Raw genomic sequence first — 23,170 nt, 5'->3', positions numbered from 1 at the left:
TTAGAGAGATTGTTTATATAGACTGACAATAAAATGGGTCCCAACACTGAACCTTGGGGCATCCCTTTTAATATAAAAAAAATGTGGCTTAACAAAGTTGTGTCTGTTGTGTCGCTTTAACATTTTTAAAACTAGCACAGTGTATTCAATGATTTATAGGCATTTTTAAAATGTGTTGATCCATGAAAAATGACACATTAACCTGTGTTGATTTATGATACATAGAGATGTAAAGATTCAAATTCTGATAAATCGATTCAAAGGTGTAAAGGTTCACATCGGTACTATCGGTACTCACAGACAGGTGTAACTAGTCTGATCTCGCCCAGTAGTCATTTACTGGCAGATGGCGGAAGTGACTCAGCTCACAAAGTTAATGTGTACAACCTTATAATAGAGAGGTAATGTGTGCAACAACATGAGTGTTATTCAATTCTTTACAATACCCTCAATCTTGACACTTCTTGTAAAACTGTCACACGGCAGAATTCACACCCGAGAGTGAAATAGTCTTAATCAACAAAATGAGGTACTGAAAGAAAATGCAAACGTGGTAAGTTTAAAGGTGAACTATGTAGATTTGGTAGTGAAATTTCAAAGTTGGAGAAGTGAAACAATTCTATGCTGTATTTTCTGAACCAAATACACAAACTTGATTCAAAGAAAAAAATGGGTCACTGGAACACTGTTTGGACACTTTCCAGACTACTAGATAAACAGGGAGAAGTATGACATTACTTAATTTTTAATAATACAACAGTATGTGCAATCTTGTTTTTCTCAAATTTGACTCTAGACATCTCATTAAGAATTTTGGCATCCTTGTGGCAGACTGTGTGTGCTGTTTCTTGAGTCCTTTATCAACTGCAATCAATACTCTACCCATATGGCATCCTTGAGCAAAAACACTGAATTGCTGCTCGATCCTGAGTCAATGCCCTTTAGATAACTCTGTAATTGGACATCGCTGTTTGAAGAAAGCAAATTAGCCTTGCTTGAGAAGATTGATATGGTTTTACTATATTAACAACTCAGTCTGTCTTGATCTGCAGTGATGTGGATTACAAAAGATGATCAAAGGTTAAAAGGAAAACATTAAGAATGATAATAAAAACGATAAGTTGTAAAGACACATTTAAGCATTTCCAAATACTTGACTTAAAATTACGAGATAAAAAAGTCACATGTACGTAAGAAAATAGGCTAAATAGAGAATATTCATTAACTAATTAAGATTTCTGACCATACAAAGCTCATACCATACTCTTTTGAAATTAAAATATTTTATTTTTTGGGACAAAAGTTCTAAGCTACAAGTCAATAATGTGAGAAGAAAAATCATTGTTCTGAATTACTCATAAAATAATTTCCTTTTTATCCAGAGTGAAAATGAAGTCAGAACAGAGGATGTTTTTCAAGGTTAAAACTTAGTAAATACAAATGTAAAAAAGTGGCAAAAAACAAAAAGCCAACGTCCATATACGTCTCGTAGTCTATGAATCCTTGGTTTATCATGGATTTGTTTTCCCACATATGAAGGAGATCCTTCTGGGAATGATGGCTGACATTTTGTTCAACGGATTGCGAAATGATCGTGCTTTTATTTTCTGTCCGGAAGGAAGGTGGGGACGATGACGTGGACGATGACGTGGGAGGAGGCCTCCCCACAAAAAGCGGCTTCCGCATGACGTAGACGAACAGTCAGCATTCTTTCTTCCCAGAAGCCGGGACGGAGCAATCTCTGCTTAGACGTCGTGTTTCAACAGTATTAACCACCCTTAGGTTTCTACACGGCACTTTAGGCTCCTTTTCCCTCGTCGGTCTTTATTTTTAATATTTCGTCGACGAGACAACTATAACCCTGACGGTCCTTTTGTAAAGGTAAGATATGTCAGTGTTTTCATTGGCTGGCTAACGTTAGCTCCCAGACGGTTTAGTTCAAATCTCCATCGGTTGATTATTTTATGTGATAGGTATGAATTTTCGGGTTGAACGTGATTGGACGTGTTTATAGGCTTCGTTTAAGTGAATGAGACTTATGGAAATAAAAACTTAACGTGTTTTTTTGTAATAATTGTATTGCACTCGTTAGCTGTTAGCTTACCGGCGGCCTAGAGAACGAAATCCCTCAAGATGTCGCGTTGTTTGGACATCCGGTGTCTGAACAAAGACCTGAAGAAATCAGCTGATGGGGGTCTATTACTGTTACAAATCCAAGCTTTTTCTATCTAAACATACAGTGGTTTGTTCGATCATAGAAAATAACTATGTTAAATTGATGACGAAGGTATCGACATTTTCTATATGTTTTAATAGTGGATGTACGAGTAGCACAAACGATAATGGCTTTCACATGTTTTAATAAAAGATTAAAATTATCGTCGATGATTGGGGTTTCAATAAGTATAACGTCGGGCCTAGCCGAGGTAACTGTTGTATATAAGCTCTTCTTAAATGTGCCGTAACGCTGCGCTCTGTTATGTGGGTCAGGTTAGGTAAACCGGGATTACGCGTGTTGACGTTTTATTTTCCTAAGATTCCCAGAAAAGGGGGCTAGTTGTTATGGCTCAGGGCTGGGTGAAAGAAATGGGAAATGCAAACAAAGCGATTGGGTAACAGCCTTAGATGAAACTCCCGTCAGCATGATATGCTAACATAACCTAGCAGGTTAGCATCGCTCCACATTCACGTACACGTGTAAGCTGGTCTCTCGTGTGCGCAGTTATTTATCAGAATAGTTCGCACCATTTTAAAAGTAACCCATGTGTCTGATATTATCGGCCTGTTGTCGTACTGTGTGTACCTATGTGGCGTCCAATTGATGTTGGCTAACTTTTTATATCTGCCCCTTCTTTCAGATCGCTTTTCCTGCCCTACTCCCGGAACATTATTCTTTTCGGATATACTTAGTGAAGCCGCCAAAGTGGAGAGTGTCGTTGCACCGGGGGGTCCTTCTCGTTTCAGGTATTACCCTCGTTGTCATTCGACACAGATTTTTAATGTAGCCCTCCGTACTAGCCCACATAAAGCTTATGAGCACCTTTACTTATGTTAAGTTAAATCCCTTTCCCTTGTTTTGTACCTCAGTGTAGCGGGAGGAGGTGGGGGTGCACCTCAGCACTATCCCAAGACTGTCGGCAACAGGTGATTAAATTTTTACTTTTACCTGGAACAAAGTAGTTTATAGTCTAACTAACATAGTTAATCCACGTGCTGCTAGGCTCATTCCATCCCCATATATAAAAGTGCTTAAATTCAAAACAGCTTTGGGCATCTCTAACTTTTTTTAACTGTAACTCAATGTGGCTTCACACACTAAGAGACTGGATTGCTGTTTATTGCAACTTGCCAATATTTTGATACACTGGTATCGGTATGATAAGTGTTGTTCTTAGCCAGAAACCATAACAATGCATGTGACGGGAATGATCATGCAGTAAGTCGGTGTGTTTTTGTTTTGTGCAACAGCATGTCATGTACTTTGTGCTTAAAACAAAATAACAACACTTAAATGTTGGGCCATCTGAATGACTGCTGTGTTTTGTCTAGAACTCATTTGTTATTGGGTTAGATTTCAGTTTTTGTTATGTGCGGCGGGGCCTTGTTGCTCAACCTTTGTGAATAATAGCTCAATACTGGGGACAAAAGATCATTTGTATTTCTTTCTCCTAACATTTGCTATTTTTTTATGTTATAGCGAGTTCCTGGGGAAAACCCCAGGTTCTGGCGTTCAGAGATGGCTACCTTCTCGAAGCACTAGACGAGATGCAAGATCCCCTCATGAAAAAGGGCAAAATGATTCAATCTTCAGAAAAGTGAGAGGGTAAGTTTACATTTACTTTATTTAAACTGCTATTTGATGGTTCGTATTAAACAAACGTTGGAAACCGATTGAATGTATTTGTTTTTGACCTGTTCTTTTTATTTTAGCATACTCAATAAACTGACACCTGAGAAGTTTGACAAACTATGCCTGGAGCTCCTCAATGTGGGTGTAGACTCTAAACTTGTCCTAAAAGGAATTATCCTGTTGGTGAGTATTCCCTTGAATTACTTTTTTTTTGTGCTGTTGTGATTAAAATCTTTATAAACGGACCCCCTAATTTGACTCTAATTATTTTTACTTTAGATTGTTGACAAAGCCCTTGAAGAGCCCAAGTATAGTCAGTTGTATGCTCAACTATGTCTACGCCTGGCAGAGGATGCACCAAACTTTGAAGACCCATTAACAGAAAATCCATCAACACACAAGCAGAATACTGTAAGTTTGAATAAAAATACTTGGTAATATGGTCTAATTTTGTATTAATTTGTTATCCTAGATATTTTTATGCTGTACTTTAAAAATATTTTTGTTTACAGACCTTCAGAAGGCTTCTGATTTCCAAGCTTCAAGATGAATTTGAGAACCGCGCCAAGAATGTTGAAAGTAAGTGAATGGTGTCTGTGGTATATATGTATGTACATACCCATAGTCAGTTTCAAAACACCTGATATACTTGGTCCCAATGTGCATCTCTTCTTCCGTTTTAGTCTTTGAGAAACAAGAGAGCCCCCTCACCACTGAGGAGGAGGAGCAGCGTGCTATTGCAAAGATCAAGATGCTGGGTAACATCAAATTCATTGGGGAACTTGGAAAACTCAACCTCATCCACGAATCTATCCTTCATAAGTGCATCAAAACAGTAAGTCCATCAAAAAACATTTGTATGGTCAGCGGAACTCTGCCTTGTATGTTAAAAAAAATTTTTTATTTTGTTTTCACTGAAAGATCCAGGTGGAATACAAGTCGTCTGAATTGTTATTGAATTAAGATCATACCTGGGGTCCATATGCATTGATCCAGAGGAAACAACAGTGGATAGACTAGAAAATGGGGTTGAGAGTTGGGAATGACCCACAGCAAAGTGTCATGGTTCAGTCAAACCCAGACGGAAGCACTGCATGGATGTCAGGTGCTTCTAGAGTCAGAATTATTGGCAGATTGTATTAATTGTTCTGTTTTCCTTTACCCTAGCTGTTGGATAAAAAGAAGAGAGTCCAACTTAAGGATATGGGCGAAGACCTGGAATGCCTCTGTCAGATAATGAAAACAGTTGGACCTAAACTTGATCATGCAAAGGCTAGGGTAAGTATCTAATAAAACAGAGTAATATATTTGTTATATAATGTCTTTGTTCAATTTGACAACATATAAATCCTCCTTACAGTCTCTGATGGATCAGTATTTTGGTCGCATGCAATCCTTAACAACCAACAAGGAACTGCCAGCTAGGATTCGTTTCCTGCTGCAGAACACAGTGGAGCTGCGAGCAAACAAATGGTCACCTCGCAAAGCTCAAGTGGACAACGGACCGAAGACGATCAATCAAGTCCGTCAGGATGCAGTGAAGGTTGGTCTCCCTGGTTCACTTTGACGAGAACTTTGTGAGGATGATTAATAATACTTTAATCTCACTGGACTAATAATAAACCCTTAATCTGCGCAACTCTGAATGTTCCTTGCAGGATTTGGGTGTTTTCATTCCACCACCAACTGATGGAATGAGGAATGAATTCTTCATGGAGAACTCCTACCTGCCGACAAGGATCAAGTATGACAGAGAAACCCTTGGTGGACTGGCTGACATGTTTGGACAAATGCCTGGTATGTTACAGCCCTCTAATCGATGAGAAAATGACTGTAAGGCCATGAATGGCTTAAAGCTAGACCTTCTCTACCAATGGGTTAACATTTGTGGTTTTGTTTTGAACAGGATCAGGCATTGGTACAGGTCCTGGAGTAATTCAAGACCACTACTCTCCTACCATGGGACGCCACCGCACAAACCCACACTACAATGGTCACGTTGCAAACAGCAACGGTGCACACCAAACACAGTTTGAAGCGGCCGGCAAGCCATTCATCAAACCAAACCAGGTACATCCTTTACATCCACCGTGATTTGTCAGTACTTCATAACTGATTTCAATGTTTCTAACTAAAACTATCAATTCTCTTTTCCATAGGGGCAAAATTCCCCAGTTTTCAGCCATAAACAGAATCACTCAGTGCAGATGCAGTCTAAAGATATGGCTCCACGCTTCAGCAAGAAAGGGAAAGTCAATTCTGATGAGGTACATCTAAATAACAACATAATGGTTTTGAGTAGTTTGGGTAACATCTTAGATCCTGTTTGATCATACTCTATAAAGGCCTGTGAAAGTGATGGCAATTTCTTAACTACCAAAATGTTCCGTCTTCTCTCCTCCAGATCAGTCTGAGACCAGCACAGTCCTTCATTTTGAGTAAGAAACAAGTGCCAAAGCTGCAGCCGCAGATGACTTTGTTTCCTCCGAGTACCCAAGGACAGGTAACGCGACTGTGTTCAAGACAAATGCACTCACTGACATTGATTGTTGGTTCATAATGAGCACGTTTTAATCAGGCTTTCTTTGTTAGACTCCACAGCTTGGCCTGAAAATCAACCCTCCTCCTATTCAGGAAAAACCTGCCAAGTCGAGCAAAAAAGCTCCACCTACAAAGGAAGAGCTTCAAAAAATGACAGTAAGTGTGTCACGCTCGACACCCTCTATGCTTCATGTACCATGTGCCAACCATGCTTTAACTCACGGCCTCTTTCTTTTTCAGGATACAATGATCGCAGATTACCTGAACAACAAGAACATTGAAGAGGCTGTTAATGCGGTGAAAGAGATGAGGGCGCCAAAGCACTTCACATCTGAGATGCTTAACAAGATGGTGGTCTTTTCCCTTGATAGGCCAGATGAGGACAAGGAGCTTACGAGCACCCTGATCCACACACTCAGCACAGACGGTCTTGTCAATGGTGAAAACCTGATGCAGGTCAGTGAAGTACCCCTCAAGTTGAATTCTTATCTGTATTGTAGCTGATGCTTTATTTTTCAGCTCTAACCATCCTGTTATTATTCGACAGGCCTTTTTGAGTGTTCTGGACCTGTGTCCCAAGATCGAGGAAGAAGTCCCACTGGCGAAATCCTACCTGGCACAATTTGCAGCACGAGCGATCATTGCAGAGCTCATCAGCATTGCAGATTTGGCCCATCATCTGGAGAACGGTGCACATTTCCCGCTGTTCTTGCTCTGCCTGCAGCAGATGGTAAAACTGAAGGACCGTGATTGGCTGACTGATCTGTTCCAGCAGAGCAAGGTCAACATGCAGAAGATGCTCCCTGGTACGTCCAAACACTCTCTAACCAAATATTATTTCTGCAAGTCAGCTTGAACATACTGCTTACAGTAATGTCTTTACTCCTGTAGAAATTGACCAGAACAAGGACAGGATGCTGGAGATCCTGGAGGACAAAGGGCTCAGCTTCTTGTTCCCACTGATGAAACTGGAAAAGGAGTTGCTGAAGCAGATTAAAGTAGACCCTTCTCCACAGTCCATATACAAGTGGATCAAAGACAACATCTCGCCTAAACTGCACACTGACAAAGGTTTTGTCAACATACTTGTGACCAGGTAAAAAAACAGAACATGATTTGTAATAGCCTAATATGCAGCCCCTGCAAGTATTTTACAGTAGTTTAATTCTTGTCTTCTTTACCAGCTTCTTGCAGTACATTGCTTATGAGATCAACCCTGATGATGATGAAGAGCAGCTTGCGTCACCCACTAAGGAGCAGCTGGATGAGGAGAAACAGCTCATGCTTTCTTTCAAGCCAGTGATGCAGAAGTTCCTACATGATCACATAGACCTGCAGGTCGGCGCGTTGTACGCTCTGCAGGTCCACTGCAATGCCAAGGCTTTCCCCAAAGGTATGCACCAACTTGTCTTCCACTGATGCAGCTTTGATTTGAAGTATACGCCTTGCAGACGTTTAACAGTTGCTATCCTTTTCCCAGGCATGTTACTGCGCTACTTTGTCAACTTATATGACATGGAAATAATTGAAGAAGAAGCCTTCCTTTCATGGAAAGAAGATGTCACCCAAGAGTATCCAGGGAAGGGAAAAGCATTATTTCAGGTAATTATATTTACACCACGCTCGCCTTCACATATGGATTTGGTTTTCTCATACCACAACAGCAGCTACAGTATGTCATCATAGGTGCACAGCTAGTGTCTTAGAAATTGTACCCCTCCATAAGAAGCTTATGATAATCCCATATATATATATATATATATATATATATATATATATATAAAAAACTGAAATACACAAATCAAACCTGATAAATGTTGCAATCTAAGCACATTTTTCAAGTGTCTGAGACATAAGCTAAGATCTAGACTATAACCCACACCTGTCTATAAGACCAGTCTACTTTAGGAGTCTCTTTATTGTGTTCAGTAACGTCAACGACTTGCAACCTCTCTGCAACTGTGTGGCTCTGACCAGCATCAAATACCTCCCAAGTAATGTTGGTATTTTGTTTCATGGTACAGGTGAACCAATGGCTGACCTGGCTGGAGACGGCAGAAGAGGAGGAGTCTGACGGTGAAGATTACTGAGGAACAGGCCTAAACCATGTGATATCAGGATGCAATGATTTATTTTTTACTTGTCTTTTTTTTTTTTTTGTTTCCTTTTGCTCTCCCGTGTCCTTGAAAGCAAATTCCCTTCCTGTCGTTTATAACAAATTGAAACCACTGTTACAATTGATTCCACTCTGAACAGTTTAGCCAGCATCACCATCCTATTGTATTAATGCTTTACCTTGTAATTTTCATATATGATTCTCTAAAAGCGGTGTTATTAATTTCAACTATCTTGGGTTGTGTTTTCTTTAACAGTAGGCAGTATGGTGCAGGAACGTGTGTCGGCACCGAAATCATCGTGTCACCTTTTTTTTCCATCTGGTAGGAAGTCACTAAGTGCTGCCATTAACTGAAACTGTTTACAAAAGAGAAGAAAAAAAACACATTGCAAAGAGCCTTGTCTCGTATTTTTATCTGCATTTGTTTATCAGCTTTTAGATGCACTTTGCTAAACATCATGAGTCGTTGCAATAGTAAGACACACCTTTTCTTGATTAGTTGGAACAATCCTAAATTGAGGTTTTCTTGTGTTTAAAAGCAGACCTTGTTTGAATATTCATAACCTGGATTTGAAGATGTCTAACAATAATGGCCTGTTTTTGATTTTGCAGTGTGATTTCAGTTACCTGCATTTTGTTAAAAGAATCGAGAGCTTTTTTATGTAGAAACTTTGTGCTGTTAGGAGTGTATCTGTGTGGCCTTTTTTTAATTTATCAATTCATATGGATATACCTCTAATGTATCTCGGACTATACTTGAATGTCTCGGTTAAAACTTGGAGACAGCCAAAGCTTAGTTTCCTGTGCTACAGTTATTCACCACCATGAGTGGAGATTTTATGTCTGTTTACCATATTTGTCAAGTTTTTAAATGGTCTTTTTATTATCTTCATGAAATTATACAGACTGCACTGTATGTGTACACCTAAACCTTATCTTGGAGCGTCACGGTCATATTAAAGTGCAGAAAGTCCAGTGTACAACTACAGAGCAAACTTCAATAAAGTTTAACGGTTCATTTCATTGTCTTGTGCATCTCTTCCTCTGAATATTTACCTTCCTTTATTGGATTATATGTGCTTTACAATTCACTTTTCCACAGTCTAACAACTCTATGCAATTTCAAACTAAGTAGTTTAGGAATATCTTGGTGTTTGCCACTTAAAGGGTTTTTTTTCTTACCACTAACCTCTGCTTAAATGTTGCTGAAATGCTTCACTCGTTATGGATTAAGCTGGATCTTTGTAATATAGCGCTAAGTAAAGCCTTTTACCTGCGTCTTGTTACATGAGTATAATCTTTTTACTATACAAATAAAGATTGGTTACATTGGCTAACCTTCTACAAAGCAGCACATTTATACATTTTACCAGCCGTATCCAGGCCACATACTCTTGGTCCCTTGACTGTCCTTCGGGAACTGTAAGTTGTCAGATGGGCTTCAATAGAGACGTAAGAAAAGCTGCTCAACTCCAAATACGAGCATCCTTAAATCAACATTAAAATGTTGGAAAGAGAGCACTACTGTATTGAGCTTTGTCTCACCCCCTCATTTCACAGATTATACTTTAAATACCAAGTCCATGTTTTTATTCACAGTAATGCAAATAACTTAATGTTACAAGGTGTAACCATGGTTCATTGAGTGAAGACTCATTCTTGATAGAGCTTTTATTCAGTTTACTGATCCATCAAAATCAATTTATACATTAAATCCATACATTGGCGTTGCTTGAGGGCCATGATTTATCTTGACGATATGTAGATGTATAAAGTATGTGTTGCTCAAATTATACAGCATATTTTCCCCTTCAAGCAGTTTCATTTTGGAGCTTATTAAAGTTCAGGTTTAGTATGGGTATAAAAAAAAAAGTATAAGAATGACCAGACTCACCTTCAACTAACAATGTTTTCTATTGTCTCATTGTTAGTTTGCCAATAAATTAAAAAAAAATACAATGCTTTGTTTAATTTTTTATTTGAAATCATGAAGTATCTTACCATTTTCGGGACAGTGTCTTTTCTGATCATCAGAGATAAAAAAAAAAAAAAAAAAACAACCTAAAAAGATGTGTTCACATTTGTATTCCACTTCAAACTATCGTGTGTCTCTAACAAAACATAGCATCTCTGGATAGATGTGAGGCAAGGCTTTAACGCTGTGCCAGAGGACATACACCTTCTAGGCTAATTCCTAGAAGTTGTCCTCAAGAGCTCATACAGACAGAAATCCCTGCTTTTAATAGAAAACAACTAAAACGCAGATGTGAACATTATCTTTGAACTGTATGGGTTAAAAGTCTGTGAGGGAGGGTTTAAGATTTAATCACTGTCATCATTGTTGGAGGCTTCAGGTTCAGAGCCGCTCTGACGGCGTGGGGAGCCCACGTTGTCTGACCCAGCTTCAGATCCCCGGTCAGAAGCTGCTGCAGGCGAACCAGGAGGGGACTCGTCTGATCCTGACCGACCCCTTTTGCTCCCGTTGTCTGACTGCTCCGAGTCGGACTGCCGCTGCACCCTCCTCTTCCTCACTGGACGGTCACTGCCAGAGTCGTCATCACCTGAACCTGCGGAGCGTCGAGGGCTGCCTGCGTCACTGCCCGACTGGTTCCTTCCACCGTCTGAGTCGCTGTCGGATGCAATGCGCTTCCTCTGGTTGCCCTCGTCATCAGAACCTGACCCACTGTCTCTTTGTTGTCTGTTTCGGGAAAAGAGCATTTACTGTACAAGGTGTCTGTTGATTTAAGCTCTTTTTATTGTATGAATCAATTCTCATTTAACTTCTTTTACCTGTCTTCAGCTATTTTCAGTCCATCCTCATCTGAGGAGGAGTCGGAGGAAGAGATGATAGCCTTCGACTTGATCTTTCCTTTGAGAGACGGTGGCAGACGTTCAGGCTGAGGCTAAAAAAAAAGGAAAAAAAAGAAAGAAATTAGAGTTATAAATATTAGGGCCTAACGTAGGATTTTAAATAAACCATCTTGACACCAGTTATAAAAAAAAAAGAACCTTTTCAAACTTCTTGCGTTCTTTGGGTTTGCGCTGCTTCTTGGGTCGAGATCCTCCTTCCTCGTCATCACTGTCATCCCCTCCTCCCTTAGCAGGCCTGCAACACAGCATTTGCTTTGTATCTTCTGTGTCGTGTCCGATGTTAAAATAAACCACAACGTGGCAGACTCACCTTCTCCTCTTCTTGCGAGACTTCTTCTCCCCCTCCTCGCCTCCCTCTTCCTGTTCACTGCCACTGCCAACCTTCCTCTTCTTCTTCCTCTTCACTGGCAGATCCTCGTCAGAGTCGTCGTTGACAAAGTCATCCGCGTCGCCTTTCTTACGCTGACAGATTTTTAAAAAAGTATGTTATTGATACTTAATTTCTAGATCTGATTAGTCTGCCCACGACATTGACATCCTTGCTAACACTCACACGTCCACCTCCTCCGCCTCCTTTTTTCTTCTCTTTGCTCATTTCCTTTGAGCCCTCAGCGAAGGTGAGCAGGTTCTTGGTCTTCTCCACGAACAAAGCTCTCTGCTCCAGGAGTTTCTTTTGTTCCTCCACCTCTCTGCTCCTCTTTGCTTCCTGAAGGGGTTAAAAGACGACATGTTGATCATTTCACGAGAATCAAGTTGAATCAAACTCAGATCAGTTCTGATAAGTTGTTGAGTGGTTACACCGTAAGTACCTGTTCTTTCATCATCTGCTGACGCAATATATCCCTCTCTTGTTCTTGTTTGGCCCGAAGCTCCTTCTCCTCCTCATCCTGCTTTCTGGCTCTCGCCACATGGTACTGTGCCTGACTCAGCAGGTCAGAGCACTGCCTATAATCCCACAACGCGCACACACTTATTATTATAGAACAATAAAAACTAAAGTACTGGAAGTCAACTAGTATCTGCTGCCATTATCTAAAGAGAAAATCTCTTTAAGTGTCCGTGCTGTCTGTAAAAGTAGAGTTTTTTCAGTAAAAACAAGGATCTATTATGTACATTATTCAGTAAATAATCAAATATACTAATATGCCAACATTGGAAAGATGATCACACCGGACCTCGAGCAGATAACACCATTGAAATGCAGACACTACTTCAACTTAACTTACATGTGAATATAACATGTTTATATTATGTATGCCAAATAGTCCGATTTTAAAAAGGTTATATACAGTGTAACAGTTTATATGTGTGTGTGTGTGTGTGTGTGTGTGTGTGTTGAGAATACATTCAGACTGACCTGGCCTCAGATGCCGCAAGAGCAAGGTCAAACCTCATCTTGTCCCCGGCCTTGCTGAGGTAGCTGAAATACCTGTGTGAGTAGATGACGGAGGAGGAGAGACAAAAGTTGAGATTGCAAGATTAGTCAGAGGACAACAAGAACAGCAAAGTGAGGATGATGAGGTGTGAACCAAGTAGCTCTACCTGTGAGCCAGCTCAAGCTCTTTGACAGCGCTGAGCACAGCCTTCAGGTTGCTCTTCTCATCTTTCAGCACAAGAGTGGCCAGTCTTTGTAGCACCAGAGCCACGTTAAACATCAGCACTGTGTCACTGGGGGCTACGTGACGGGCCTGGTGTGAAAAACAAAACAAAAGACAAAGTTATACTCCCCGTCATTAGTAACACAAAGAATGTTTTTTTTAAATTTGTGTCACCTTTAACAGCATTTGTTTGCACTCTTGTAGTTTCCCACATTTGAAGAGCGCCCTCGCAAGGTACAGCAGCACCTCTGTGTTCTGATATTTGTAAAATTTCTTCAGGCAGTTCTCATACTGTGGGACACAAGAGAATACTCAACTGTAAAAAATAAAATGACAAAGAAGAACACGTTGTTACGGGCATGTGCCCTTACCATCTGCACAGCGCTGATGTACTGCTTCTGTTCCACGTAGATGTGAGCCAGATTTAACCAGACGTCACTGATGTCTGCTGTGGCCTCCCTCACTTGTGCAAACACATCTCGAGCCTCTCGGTAGTAACCCTTGTGGGCTAGGACGGCACCTTGATGCGAGACATTGATAAATAATAAATTACACAAACACGAAAAATGAACGTAACAATTTGAACCAAACTTGTTTTTTGTTTTTTTTAAGTTTAACTGACCGATGCCATTTGCAGCATAGAGGTTCTTGGAGTCATTTCGCAGGACTTGTTTGTAAATTGCCAGAGCTCGATCCTGGTGTCTTTTTTCCTGTCATGACAAAACACCCACACTCCATTTCCAGGTTTTTTGTCCGCTTCACAATTTTAAATCAAGAAACTGGCCTGTTCTCATAATCCCTATACATGCTAAATGTATGACCTATTAGTCCTGTTTAGAACTACACAGACACTTTAATTCATAGGTTAAAATACACTATCAATCTTTTAAGATTCACAGTTTGAACTAAACTACAGTCTCCCTTTTAAACTAACCGTTACCACTTTTAAAGTGTTTATCAATACAGTCTAAGTGGATTTATACGTTTGCTCTGTATCATTTCTTTCTGTCAGCTTATTACAAAATGAAAACTATCTGTACCTTTTCTCTGTCTCTGGTTGGCTGGTGCAGAGTCTGCAGCCACACGTTACCCAGGGCCAGCATGGAGTATGTGTCGTTCTGTGTGGACGGCTGCTTCAGAATACGCTCAAACTTCTTCTGACCCGGACCCCATTCCTGTTTGGCCAAGTGAAGGTTCCCTATCAGGGACCAGGCATCTGGGTGATCCTGCATTTAAAACAAACAAAACATCAGAGTGTTGGACATGACGTTTGCTGGAAAAAAAAAAGAGGCACTAATAAGACTAAAGTACCTGGTTGATCTGCAGAGCCTCTTTGAACCAGTCAGAAGCTTCGTAGAAGTTTCCTTTGTCACGAGCCATCGCTCCGAGACGCAGATAACCTGCAGAAATAAGTCAAGACATTTAACTAGGAGGACGAGATCAAATATTCTCCCTGCGTGATTCCTCATGCTTACAGTCCACATAGTTAGGATGCTCCCTCAGGATGTTTTTGTAGAGTTTCTCAGCTTCGTGGAATTCGCACATCGCCTCGTACAGACGGGCCAGATTGTACGAAGTAGTGACAGAAATGGCGTTGTAGTAATGCTCGTCGTGCTCTCCTTCAGCCTTGGCTCGGTCAAGAGATGCAAGAAAGTATTTCTGTGAAACAGAGGAAGCGACCCGTCGTTAAAATAGAGCAGCTACGGTATTTAATATATTTATTTTCTGAGTCTAGTCACAGTTACCTTTGCCTCTCCGAGGTTGCCCAGTCGGAAGTGAAGGGCCCCGAGGTTGTTGAGGATCTCAGGGGGAACGTCAGCCTGCACCTTCTCTTGCAGGATGCGGGTGGCTGTGCCGTATGCTGACAGCGCACCTTGAATGTCAGTCTGCTCCAGGATTTGAGCCAGCTCTATCCACGCCTCCACATCATCTGGGTACTGCTCTGTCACCTTCTTCAAATGACCCTAAGACACAAACAAAAGTGCATGCATCCTCAGCCAATCACTCTGACTGCAACGTTTTAGCTCGCAAAAGCATGACAGACAAAATGATGCGCATCCGGACACATACTTTGGCGATGTCTCTCTTTTCCTGGTCGTCAGATGTTGCGTACAGAGACCCCAGAATTTTCATAGTCTCGTAGTTGTTGGGATAGGCCTTTAAAACCTTTTCAAAGCACTGTGCTGCGTTCTCCTTGTCTCTTCGATACACATACATCTGACCCAGGCCAAAGAAGGGCAACACAAAGGTAGACGAGGCGAACTGAGTAGCCTGGTAGTAATACTGAAACGCTTGGTCGTAGTCCTCCTGCGAAGTAAACAAGGAACAGATGTAAGCGATGTTAAGTCATCGAAGAGGAAACAATAAGTGCACTGCCTCAAGATCAGTTCGCATCTTACCTGCACATGAAATGAGCGAGCTAACTGGTAGCAGCTCTCGGCCTGCATGGCTTCGACCTCTGTGTTATGGAAAGCGTGGAGGGCCAGATGCTGCACTTTGCTGTAATCCTTCAGAGAAAAAAAGAGAACTCGAAAGGTGTGAATTCAAGTTTCATGGCACTCTAGTTGATTCTGTCGTTGTGTCAGTATTTGACAACCAGACTACCTTTTTGAAGAAGAAGTGGTTGGCGAGGTGGTTGAGCACCATGGGATTGCTCGGGTCGATGGTGTAGGCCCGTGACAGGAGCTGCACCCCGTTCTTGATTGAATCCGCCTCCTTGTTGTTGAGCTCTAAGACCGCCAAACCGACGAGAGCTCCTACACACTTGGAATTGAGCTCCAGGGCTCGGCCAAAAGCCAAACGAGCCTTCTCCAGTTTGTTGAGCTTGACAAAACAGTGGCCCATCCCCAACCTCACCTCGGCTACAGACAACAGAGATATGAAAGAAAGAAGATGAGGATTCATCTCCAGCAATCTCTGTATGTAACAATAACGCTAAGAACTGAAGCAGGAGACAGAGCCAATACTACAGTGACTTGTGGTAGATATTTGGTCAGCATTCACGTCTGTAATTATGAAGAAAAAAACTATAAGAATTCACTTTTCAGCTGCAAAACTGTGTATTAATTAATGTATTAGTCCAGAAAACGGTAAAATGATCAGTATTAATTTTGACCATCTGTTTATCATTTATGTCAGTTATTTAGGAAGAATAGTCAGTGAAACTCTGGGGAGCTGCTTGTCATAACGATTGATTTGCTGCTATTCTCCTCATCATTGTAAGACTTGTCTTTCATGTTGTTCATTAAACAGCGGATGTGCTCTTGTTTGAAGTGTCCAACTATATTCTTTTTTTTTCCTGATAAAAAAACTATTCATGATTATGGAAGAACGATAATTTAATGGATCAATTTCCCCAACAATATTGTATTTGTTACTGTGACTATTAGTTATTTACAGATGTATCATAGTCAGGTCTTTAACCCATTTAAAACAAAGGCTGCCTGAAAAGACACCATCTAAAAGTAACGTTTGAAATCAAGCTGCCAAAACCTGAGGATTTCAACGTTTAGGTAGGTCATGTGTTTACCTGGGCAGCCAGGGTTTGTACGTAGAGCCTTTTTGTAGTATGCCAGAGCGCCTCTGTAGTCCTTTTTATTGAAGGAGATGCAGGCTTTACCTGTTGAATAAGAAAACATCATCAATTTAGTGAATCATTCAAAGTGGTAAATGTGATATCTATATCTTATAATCATCTTGCCTAGTAAAGCAGGGATGTTGTTGGTGGACTGGTTGAGGACAAAGTGGAACTGAGCGTCAGCCTGGTCCATCTTGTCTCCTTCCAGCAGGCAGAAACAGGCTCTTCCCAACAGATGGTTCTGAGTAAGAAAAGTGCATTAAACAGTGACACTAACTGGGGTCATTTTTTACTGCCCTATCAGTTCCTTCACTTTGTCAAACTAATTATTTTACCTGATCATACATGATGATCTTGTCTGCCATTGTATAGAGCAGCGTAGCTTGTGTGATGAGCTCTTTCTTGGCATCTTTGTTTTTCTCCTTGCGTGCTTGCTGGACATAGTAAGCTGCCAATGTGTCCAGACAGGTCATCTGATCCTTCTCATGGTCTCTGTAGTCCAGATTTCCATCGATACGAGCGGCCTCTAAAAGCTTGACAAAATCTTCTGTTTTGCCCTGCTTGTAATACTCCAGCTGCAAAAGAAAAAAGTGGAAATGTAACGTTTAATCTCTCGAGTGTGCTTAATTAATTTATAAAGATAAAACAACAGTCATGCATGTGACTACTTGCAGCTCAATTGACTCACCGCTAAAGCAATCCATATGTGAAGCTGTGTGTGTTCCTGCTTCAGGATACTGATGACTTCGTCTCCTTCTGGCAGCTGGTCAAAGTCAAGCTCAATCACCTGCAAGAATCAATACATTAAAGTCATCAATTAGAGATATAATTCATTCTTCCTTCATCCTGTCACAGCGATTGAAAACGTCTCTTAAAAACTACAGATACGATGGAGTTCAATTTGACAAACAAAACAGTGACTGATTATTGAATCTGGACAGCTTAATTGAAAGTGACAGTAAGTATCACATAAAACGTCACTTTTTTTAAAACGAATTTTATCCCTTTCTATTATTGTATTGCCCTCCTTCTTGTTTAATCTCTTTTAATTTATGTTGATTATTCTGTGAAGCATTTAGGGCTGAATGTATTTCCGTAAATAAGGTGCTGATGTATAAATAAAGTTAAATTAAATTACCTCCACTACTGAACACTAGTACTGACTTTTTCTGCACACAGTTTTAATGTTTGCTATCATTAGCATATCTACATATGACGCCTTGTAGTTATTTTTAAACTAAGCTGACTTTAGTTGACATCAACTGTGAAGAACAGAACATTATTAAGTACATTAGACATAATATAAGTAAATTAGACATTAAGTACATTAGCGGACGCGAGCCAGAGTTAGCATACTCGATAGCACAGCGAGCTTCACTGAGCTAATAAACATCAAGAGTTTTACCTCATCTGTGTCCCGTAAAGGGATCTCAATAGATCCCCGAGACATCTTGAGGGAAGGGGATAATTGCACTCGGACTTAAATCTATAAAAAAAATTAAAATTTCTTCCCGTTGTCCGAAGGAAGCTACTACATGCGTCCGATAGGAAACAAACACACACACACGCTGTGTCACTCAAAATGTGTCCGACTGGATTAAGGAAACACTAAAGAGTTCCTGATGGAGTTGAAGTCACGGTGCTCTTAGCACGGATGAGCATTAATAATAATCATGAAATAATAGAACAAACAAACACTTTAAACTCTACAAAAAAGATGGCATGGGGTTTACGGGGTACGTTTAGCGTAAGAGTGTGGTATTACAATTGAAATTGAACATTTTAGTAGCCAAAGTGGCATTTTTATCGAAGAAGGTATTATAATAGTAACACTGGCTTGCAAGGAAACTTTAAACAGTACCATTTGCTGAAGATTAAAATTTTGAAAGAAATGTTTTTCGGACTGAATTTCAAGTAAAAGGTTCCTTTAATGTAATCAAAGAGACACCTCTGCAGGGCAGCATTTTGGCAGCGATGGGATGAGGTGGGGTGGGGGGGTGGATGCTTGAGGATGTCATCTGGTTTTGATGTGAAGCAGTGAAACAAGCTAAAGGACTTCTTAAAGACTTCTTGTGCAACCATCACAGAGAATCAAGAGGAAAACCAGAGGACCAATCATAAATATGAAGTTCCTAATTCAACATTTGCCAGTCTTGTTTTTCTTTCAGGGAAACTGACACAGTCTGAAACGTAAGACTTTCTTTAAATTACTATTCTCTGTTTTTGACATTTTATTGCTGAAAAGGCTGACCATCCAGCAAAACAATACATTTTACGTGATTGAGAACACAAGGTCTGTTTCATTGAGCACTGTTATACGTTTATATTTGTGCATACGACATTCAGTTATTTCAGCAGATTATGTTTGACTCTTATTTTGTTAAGTAATCTTGTGCCCTTTTGTACTTTTATTTAGGGAAGTGTATATTACCTCACATTTTAGAAACTAATTGACTTTAATTGTTTTCTGTTTGTTTTATTTGAGTTTTAGTCTATGGATATAATTAACAAAGGGTAAAGATGTGTGGGATGTTTATTAAAATATTATATCATGTAGGAACGTGACAGTCAGGAGGACTGAGAAAAAACAAGCGCAATGTCTGACACCAATGATGGTAAGTAATTTTGTTCTCTTTGCTAAGTATTAATCAAATTGGTAGAACAAGTAATAGTATGTTTTATATTTACTCCATGTACATATCCCAATACAGATTGTGTAATATCATTTGTCTATTGGTACCCATGCAGTGTGGGACTCTCCTGGATGTGAGACAATGGAGGTTCTTGAGGACAATAAAGACTCAAGCGGATTCTCTGAACATGAACTCCTTGACATTATGTATAATACATGTAACACCTCGAACACAGGTAAGCAGGTTATTGGTCATTTCAATTAAATGGATAAAAATACTCAATAGAACATAGACTCATTATTCTTGTGTTTCTTGCCTCTTGTCTTTAGGAGAGGTGTTAGCCTCCACCATTGTGCAGTACCTGCAGACAATGACGCATCAGAGTCCAGATCAGGACAGACTGGCTGCCCTGCGACGGCTGCTTGACCCAGATTGTCAGGACCCACATGTGAGCAGAGAGACATTTCACATCAGCATGAGGGAGTGGATCGCGCAGTGCAGTCAGGACAGGTGAGGCCAAACAAGCATCACTCTGTATGTCATATCTCATTAAGAAGGGAAGTTTTACTTTACTACATTTAATTAGGAGTTTTAGATACTAATGACCTTCAGACTTTGACAGATTTGGAATAAATTTGGTTGTCCAACTGTATGAAGTATTAATAGTAGCTCCACCCAGACAACATTTAAATGTATCATTAAATATCCTGAAATAACATAAGCAATATAAACAACAGTTCTTATATCATACGTACATTCACTTTTAACACTTCAAGTATATTTGTTATTCATAATTATATGTTCACATAAGTGACATTGTATGTTGGTAAACTTTCAATTATAATGTGCTGTAGAACTTTCTGTTGTGTAAACATGTTTCTGTACTTTAATAGATGATCCAAATAGTTGAAAGTTTGCTGGTCTCAAGGCAGTAAAAGAACTGAGACGAGAATGCAATCTTTAAGAAACTGGAATTTAATTCCCTTTAAAGCATTTTATGTTTATAATTTAAGTAGTATATGAGAAGCAGTATACATAGTGGTGTATAGTTTGTTGTTGTTTTTTATGAGCTGTGAAAAACTAGTGCCTCCTCCTGTGTTTCAGTTCTGATGTGGATGGCAGTCAAGTATCTTGGCCAAACCCATCTAAAGTTCTTGTAAACGGTATGTGGTCACAGTTTGTTCAGACTTTTGAGAAACTGTCCAAATCCTTTCAAACAACTCATTAAATCTTTACTTTTAGGGCTGGATTTGTCTGCCTCTAAAACCCAAGCTGCTTCCACTGATAGCCTCCAGTGTTCCTGGTCTGTTTTTTTCAGTATTTTAACAATTAATATGTTTACCTCCTATGTCAACATTTATTTGTACTTAACCCCTTACTGTTTGTTTGGCTTCAGTGAAGGAAAAGATTTATTAGGCACAGTGGCTGAGCTGAAGCATGCTCACCGCAAGCTGAGCGAGCAGAACAGCAGCCTGTTGAGGACGGTGGCTCAGTGTGAAGACATCAACCTGCAGCTCACTCTGGAGATCACAGAACTGAGAGCCAAGCTGATCAGGTAAAGGATGAACTTTAGTGTTTTTTTTAAAATTTAAGTCCAGTTTATGTAGGGTTATAATGTTAGTACTGGATGATATTTAACACAAAAATATGAAATGTATTCTGGAAAGTATGAAACACTGTTTATGATCGAAAAGTAACAGAGAGAACAAAGTTCACTTGATGAAAACAGATTCCATCAGTAGTTCCTTTGCCTGAGGTTGTTTGATATCCTATAGAATAATATTTAATATACAATGTAGAATATCTCCAAACATTCTTTTTGATTAAAGCATAAACAGCACCATTACACAGAATTAATTAAACAAACGTTATCATTGGGCAAGCTGTGGTCCAGAATTAAGGTAGACATGAAACTGATGTGAGTCAGATCTTCTCCTCTATATGCTGTATATATATATATATATATATATATATATATATATATATATAAAAAAAGGGTTCTCTATTTTTGAGAAAAATCACAATGATGTCCTTCTAATCTCCTGGCCGCTTATCTTTGGTGATTTTAGTGCTCAGCGGTCAGCAGCAAGAGTGAGATCGTTGTCAGAAGAGCTTGAGGAGACCCGTCGGGCATTTAAAGAGGCTCAGGAGAGAGCCAGCCGCACACAAACCAGCTGCACCAAACTGGTACATTAGACACTCACTGCAAATTAATTCTTTGATGGTAACTATTTGTTTTTTAACCTTTTATTTGTATTTAGAGCAATGAGGTTGAGTGCCTGAAGGTTCACATCCGCAGGCTTGAAGACAAGGTATTGTAGATCTTTAATGTTAACCCAGTTTCTTTCTCACAAAAACAAGTTGTTTTTACAAGGAAATTGCACTTACAGAATGACAAACTCACCTTTGAGAGGACATGTTCAGAAGACGGCATCAATAAACTGAAGAAGGTCAATGCTGACTTGAGGGTAGGTACCAATCCGCCGAACACACTTTTGATTGTCTCTGTTTTTTACTTTGAACTGAGAAATAAATATCCTCATTTTACAGGCCGAACTTGAGGAAACCCTGGTTATGTTGACGCTCAGGGACAGAGAAATCACAAAGGTTTGTCTTGGTCTTCATTTCCATTCGATTAAAAAAAAAAGGGCGTCCAATTTTTCTGCTTTAACTTTGCCTTTACATTTGTCCGGGCAGAAAGACCTTCTCATGGATAAGATGAAAAACTCTCATGTGGAGAATCACAACATGATTGAGGTATGTTGGACATCAAGCTGAGACATCACTGTAAATGTACAGAAAGCTTTGTGAGATGGATTAGGAAATTATGATTTGACACCCCGTAGTATAAAATAGTTGTGTAGATACATTCCATTATGTTTTGATATAAGCATAAGTCATCTCTCAATGTGAATTAAAAAAAACTGATAGGCATGTTTAGTACAACTATTGGAAAACACATCAGTCCCATTATAACAGCCTCGTCTTGGAACTATGTAAAGTCTCCCATTGTGTTCAGACTTAACTCAGTGATTCTGAATGTACATGTAAGCTGTTTTTTTCACTAATTCACTCTGTTCCGGTGTTGCAGGGTCTGCAGTCAGAGCTGAGGAGGTTACAGGAACATTCACACCAAGTTCTTTTGAGGTAATTTGAACAAAGATAAATAGTTGCAAGCTCTTGAGTGTTTTACTAAAATCAGTAATAATTGTGCAACTACTATAAGGTGCTGAGCTCAATTTGTGTTGTTGGTTCTGTGTAGGTATGACAGACACTTTCAGGGTCCTCAGAATCTCTACAGTCGAGATCCTCCGAACCACCGCTCTCTGCAGAGAGAGATGCAGGATATGCAGCAGGTTGGAAATGCTCACTGTCTGAACATATTGTTTTCTGTTTTAAATTGACTCTGAACACTCTGTTGTCTCTATCTATCTGTCTGCAGAGGCATCACAGAGCTCTGGACGACATAAACCTCCCATCCCTGCACAGTGATGATATTCAGAACATCATTCATAGGATCAAGTCTGCAGAAATAGCTCATCTTATGCACAATAAGTATCCTGAGAGGGTAAGGAGATAGTAGAGAGTGGATAACAACTATGGCATGCAATAACATGTTTGTGTGTAAATCTGTCTCGTAACTTCTCTCACACTCAGGACTCTGCTCCTGTTGAATCACAGGAGAGGCCTTTTCCTCACCGCCAGCAGCAACAGGCAAGCATCAAGCAGCAGCTTGTCAATGTGTATGTAGGTTTTTTTTATCTCCTTTTTTCCTCTTATGGTAATGGATTGGATTGTTTAATGTTAGACTCTGTTCTGAGGAGCTTCCTCTGGCCAGTAAAAGGGATGTCTGGTGTTGACATAAATTTATGGGCATCACCATTACGTAACTTAAAGGAGTAACAATCTTCTGTGTTAAACGTTATCAGGGCTAAGTGCAGTTTTAGTGCCCCCTCAGAAACAACAGACATAACAGTGTGTAAA

At 39.9% G+C, this 23,170-nt stretch overlaps 3 protein-coding genes across 3 annotated transcripts in view; 2 read left to right on the top strand and 1 right to left on the bottom strand.

Moving 5' to 3' along the window:
• The first annotated feature begins 2,861 nt into the window (after positions 1–2,861).
• eif4g2a (eukaryotic translation initiation factor 4, gamma 2a) lies at positions 2,862–9,525 on the top strand. Its single transcript, XM_079339350.1, has 19 exons — positions 2,862–2,964; positions 3,698–3,823; positions 3,931–4,033; positions 4,130–4,261; positions 4,363–4,429; positions 4,534–4,685; positions 5,018–5,128; positions 5,211–5,393; positions 5,509–5,647; positions 5,757–5,920; positions 6,010–6,117; positions 6,255–6,353; positions 6,443–6,547; positions 6,632–6,847; positions 6,939–7,197; positions 7,283–7,487; positions 7,576–7,784; positions 7,872–7,993; positions 8,416–9,525. Exons 6-19 carry the CDS (start codon positions 4,602–4,604, stop codon positions 8,479–8,481), a joined length of 2,070 nt encoding a protein of 689 aa, XP_079195476.1. The 5' UTR covers positions 2,862–2,964; positions 3,698–3,823; positions 3,931–4,033; positions 4,130–4,261; positions 4,363–4,429; positions 4,534–4,601; the 3' UTR covers positions 8,482–9,525.
• Positions 9,526–10,469: 944 nt separating this feature from the next.
• On the bottom strand, positions 10,470–18,133 carry ctr9 (CTR9 homolog, Paf1/RNA polymerase II complex component). The gene is made up of 23 exons (XM_079338714.1): positions 17,959–18,133; positions 17,242–17,340; positions 16,889–17,128; positions 16,677–16,794; positions 16,506–16,595; positions 15,581–15,837; positions 15,376–15,483; positions 15,047–15,283; positions 14,722–14,940; positions 14,452–14,635; positions 14,288–14,376; positions 14,017–14,202; positions 13,599–13,686; positions 13,348–13,496; positions 13,151–13,267; positions 12,921–13,066; positions 12,736–12,807; positions 12,188–12,323; positions 11,932–12,084; positions 11,689–11,840; positions 11,517–11,613; positions 11,298–11,410; positions 10,470–11,205 (listed from the first exon to the last, which is right to left on the bottom strand). The coding sequence occupies exons 1-23, from the start codon at positions 18,001–18,003 to the stop codon at positions 10,830–10,832; spliced, it is 3,471 nt and encodes a 1,156-aa protein (XP_079194840.1). The 5' UTR covers positions 18,004–18,133; the 3' UTR covers positions 10,470–10,829.
• Positions 18,134–18,210: 77 nt separating this feature from the next.
• Positions 18,211–23,170, top strand: part of mrvi1 (murine retrovirus integration site 1 homolog) — a 29,452-nt gene continuing 24,492 nt past the window's right edge. Inside the window, exons 1-17 of the mRNA XM_079338713.1 lie at positions 18,211–18,289; positions 18,641–18,743; positions 19,111–19,168; positions 19,302–19,421; positions 19,516–19,696; positions 20,291–20,349; positions 20,429–20,489; positions 20,583–20,741; positions 21,256–21,373; positions 21,448–21,498; positions 21,577–21,654; positions 21,737–21,793; positions 21,884–21,943; positions 22,278–22,333; positions 22,449–22,542; positions 22,629–22,754; positions 22,844–22,929. Of these exons, the coding sequence (XP_079194839.1) occupies positions 19,150–19,168; positions 19,302–19,421; positions 19,516–19,696; positions 20,291–20,349; positions 20,429–20,489; positions 20,583–20,741; positions 21,256–21,373; positions 21,448–21,498; positions 21,577–21,654; positions 21,737–21,793; positions 21,884–21,943; positions 22,278–22,333; positions 22,449–22,542; positions 22,629–22,754; positions 22,844–22,929 (1,325 nt within the window). The 5' untranslated portion in view covers positions 18,211–18,289; positions 18,641–18,743; positions 19,111–19,149. The remainder of the gene's footprint in view (positions 18,290–18,640; positions 18,744–19,110; positions 19,169–19,301; positions 19,422–19,515; positions 19,697–20,290; positions 20,350–20,428; positions 20,490–20,582; positions 20,742–21,255; positions 21,374–21,447; positions 21,499–21,576; positions 21,655–21,736; positions 21,794–21,883; positions 21,944–22,277; positions 22,334–22,448; positions 22,543–22,628; positions 22,755–22,843; positions 22,930–23,170) is intronic.

Source organism: Symphodus melops (assembly GCF_947650265.1).
Source record: "Symphodus melops genome assembly, chromosome: 3".
In the NCBI taxonomy this organism is placed as follows: Eukaryota; Metazoa; Chordata; class Actinopteri; order Labriformes; family Labridae; genus Symphodus; species Symphodus melops.
The sequence above is the reverse complement of the archived record's forward strand: the minus strand, read 5'-3'. Positions and strand labels throughout refer to the sequence as shown.

Coding starts and splice junctions, on each gene's coding strand:
- ctr9 (XM_079338714.1), bottom strand. CDS start 18,003: ATGTCTCGGGGATCTATTGAGATCCCTTTACGGGACACAGATGAG. Junction 17,341..17,958: donor CTTTACGGGACACAGATGAG/GTAAAACTCTTG, acceptor TGATTCTTGCAG/GTGATTGAGCTTGACTTTGA. Junction 11,411..11,516: donor AACGCAAGAAGTTTGAAAAG/GTTCTTTTTTTT, acceptor CTTTTTTTTTAG/CCTCAGCCTGAACGTCTGCC.
- eif4g2a (XM_079339350.1), top strand. CDS start 4,602: ATGCTGGGTAACATCAAATTCATTGGGGAACTTGGAAAACTCAACCTC. Junction 7,198..7,282: donor CATGCAGAAGATGCTCCCTG/GTACGTCCAAAC, acceptor TTACTCCTGTAG/AAATTGACCAGAACAAGGAC. Junction 7,488..7,575: donor GTCAACATACTTGTGACCAG/GTAAAAAAACAG, acceptor CTTCTTTACCAG/CTTCTTGCAGTACATTGCTT.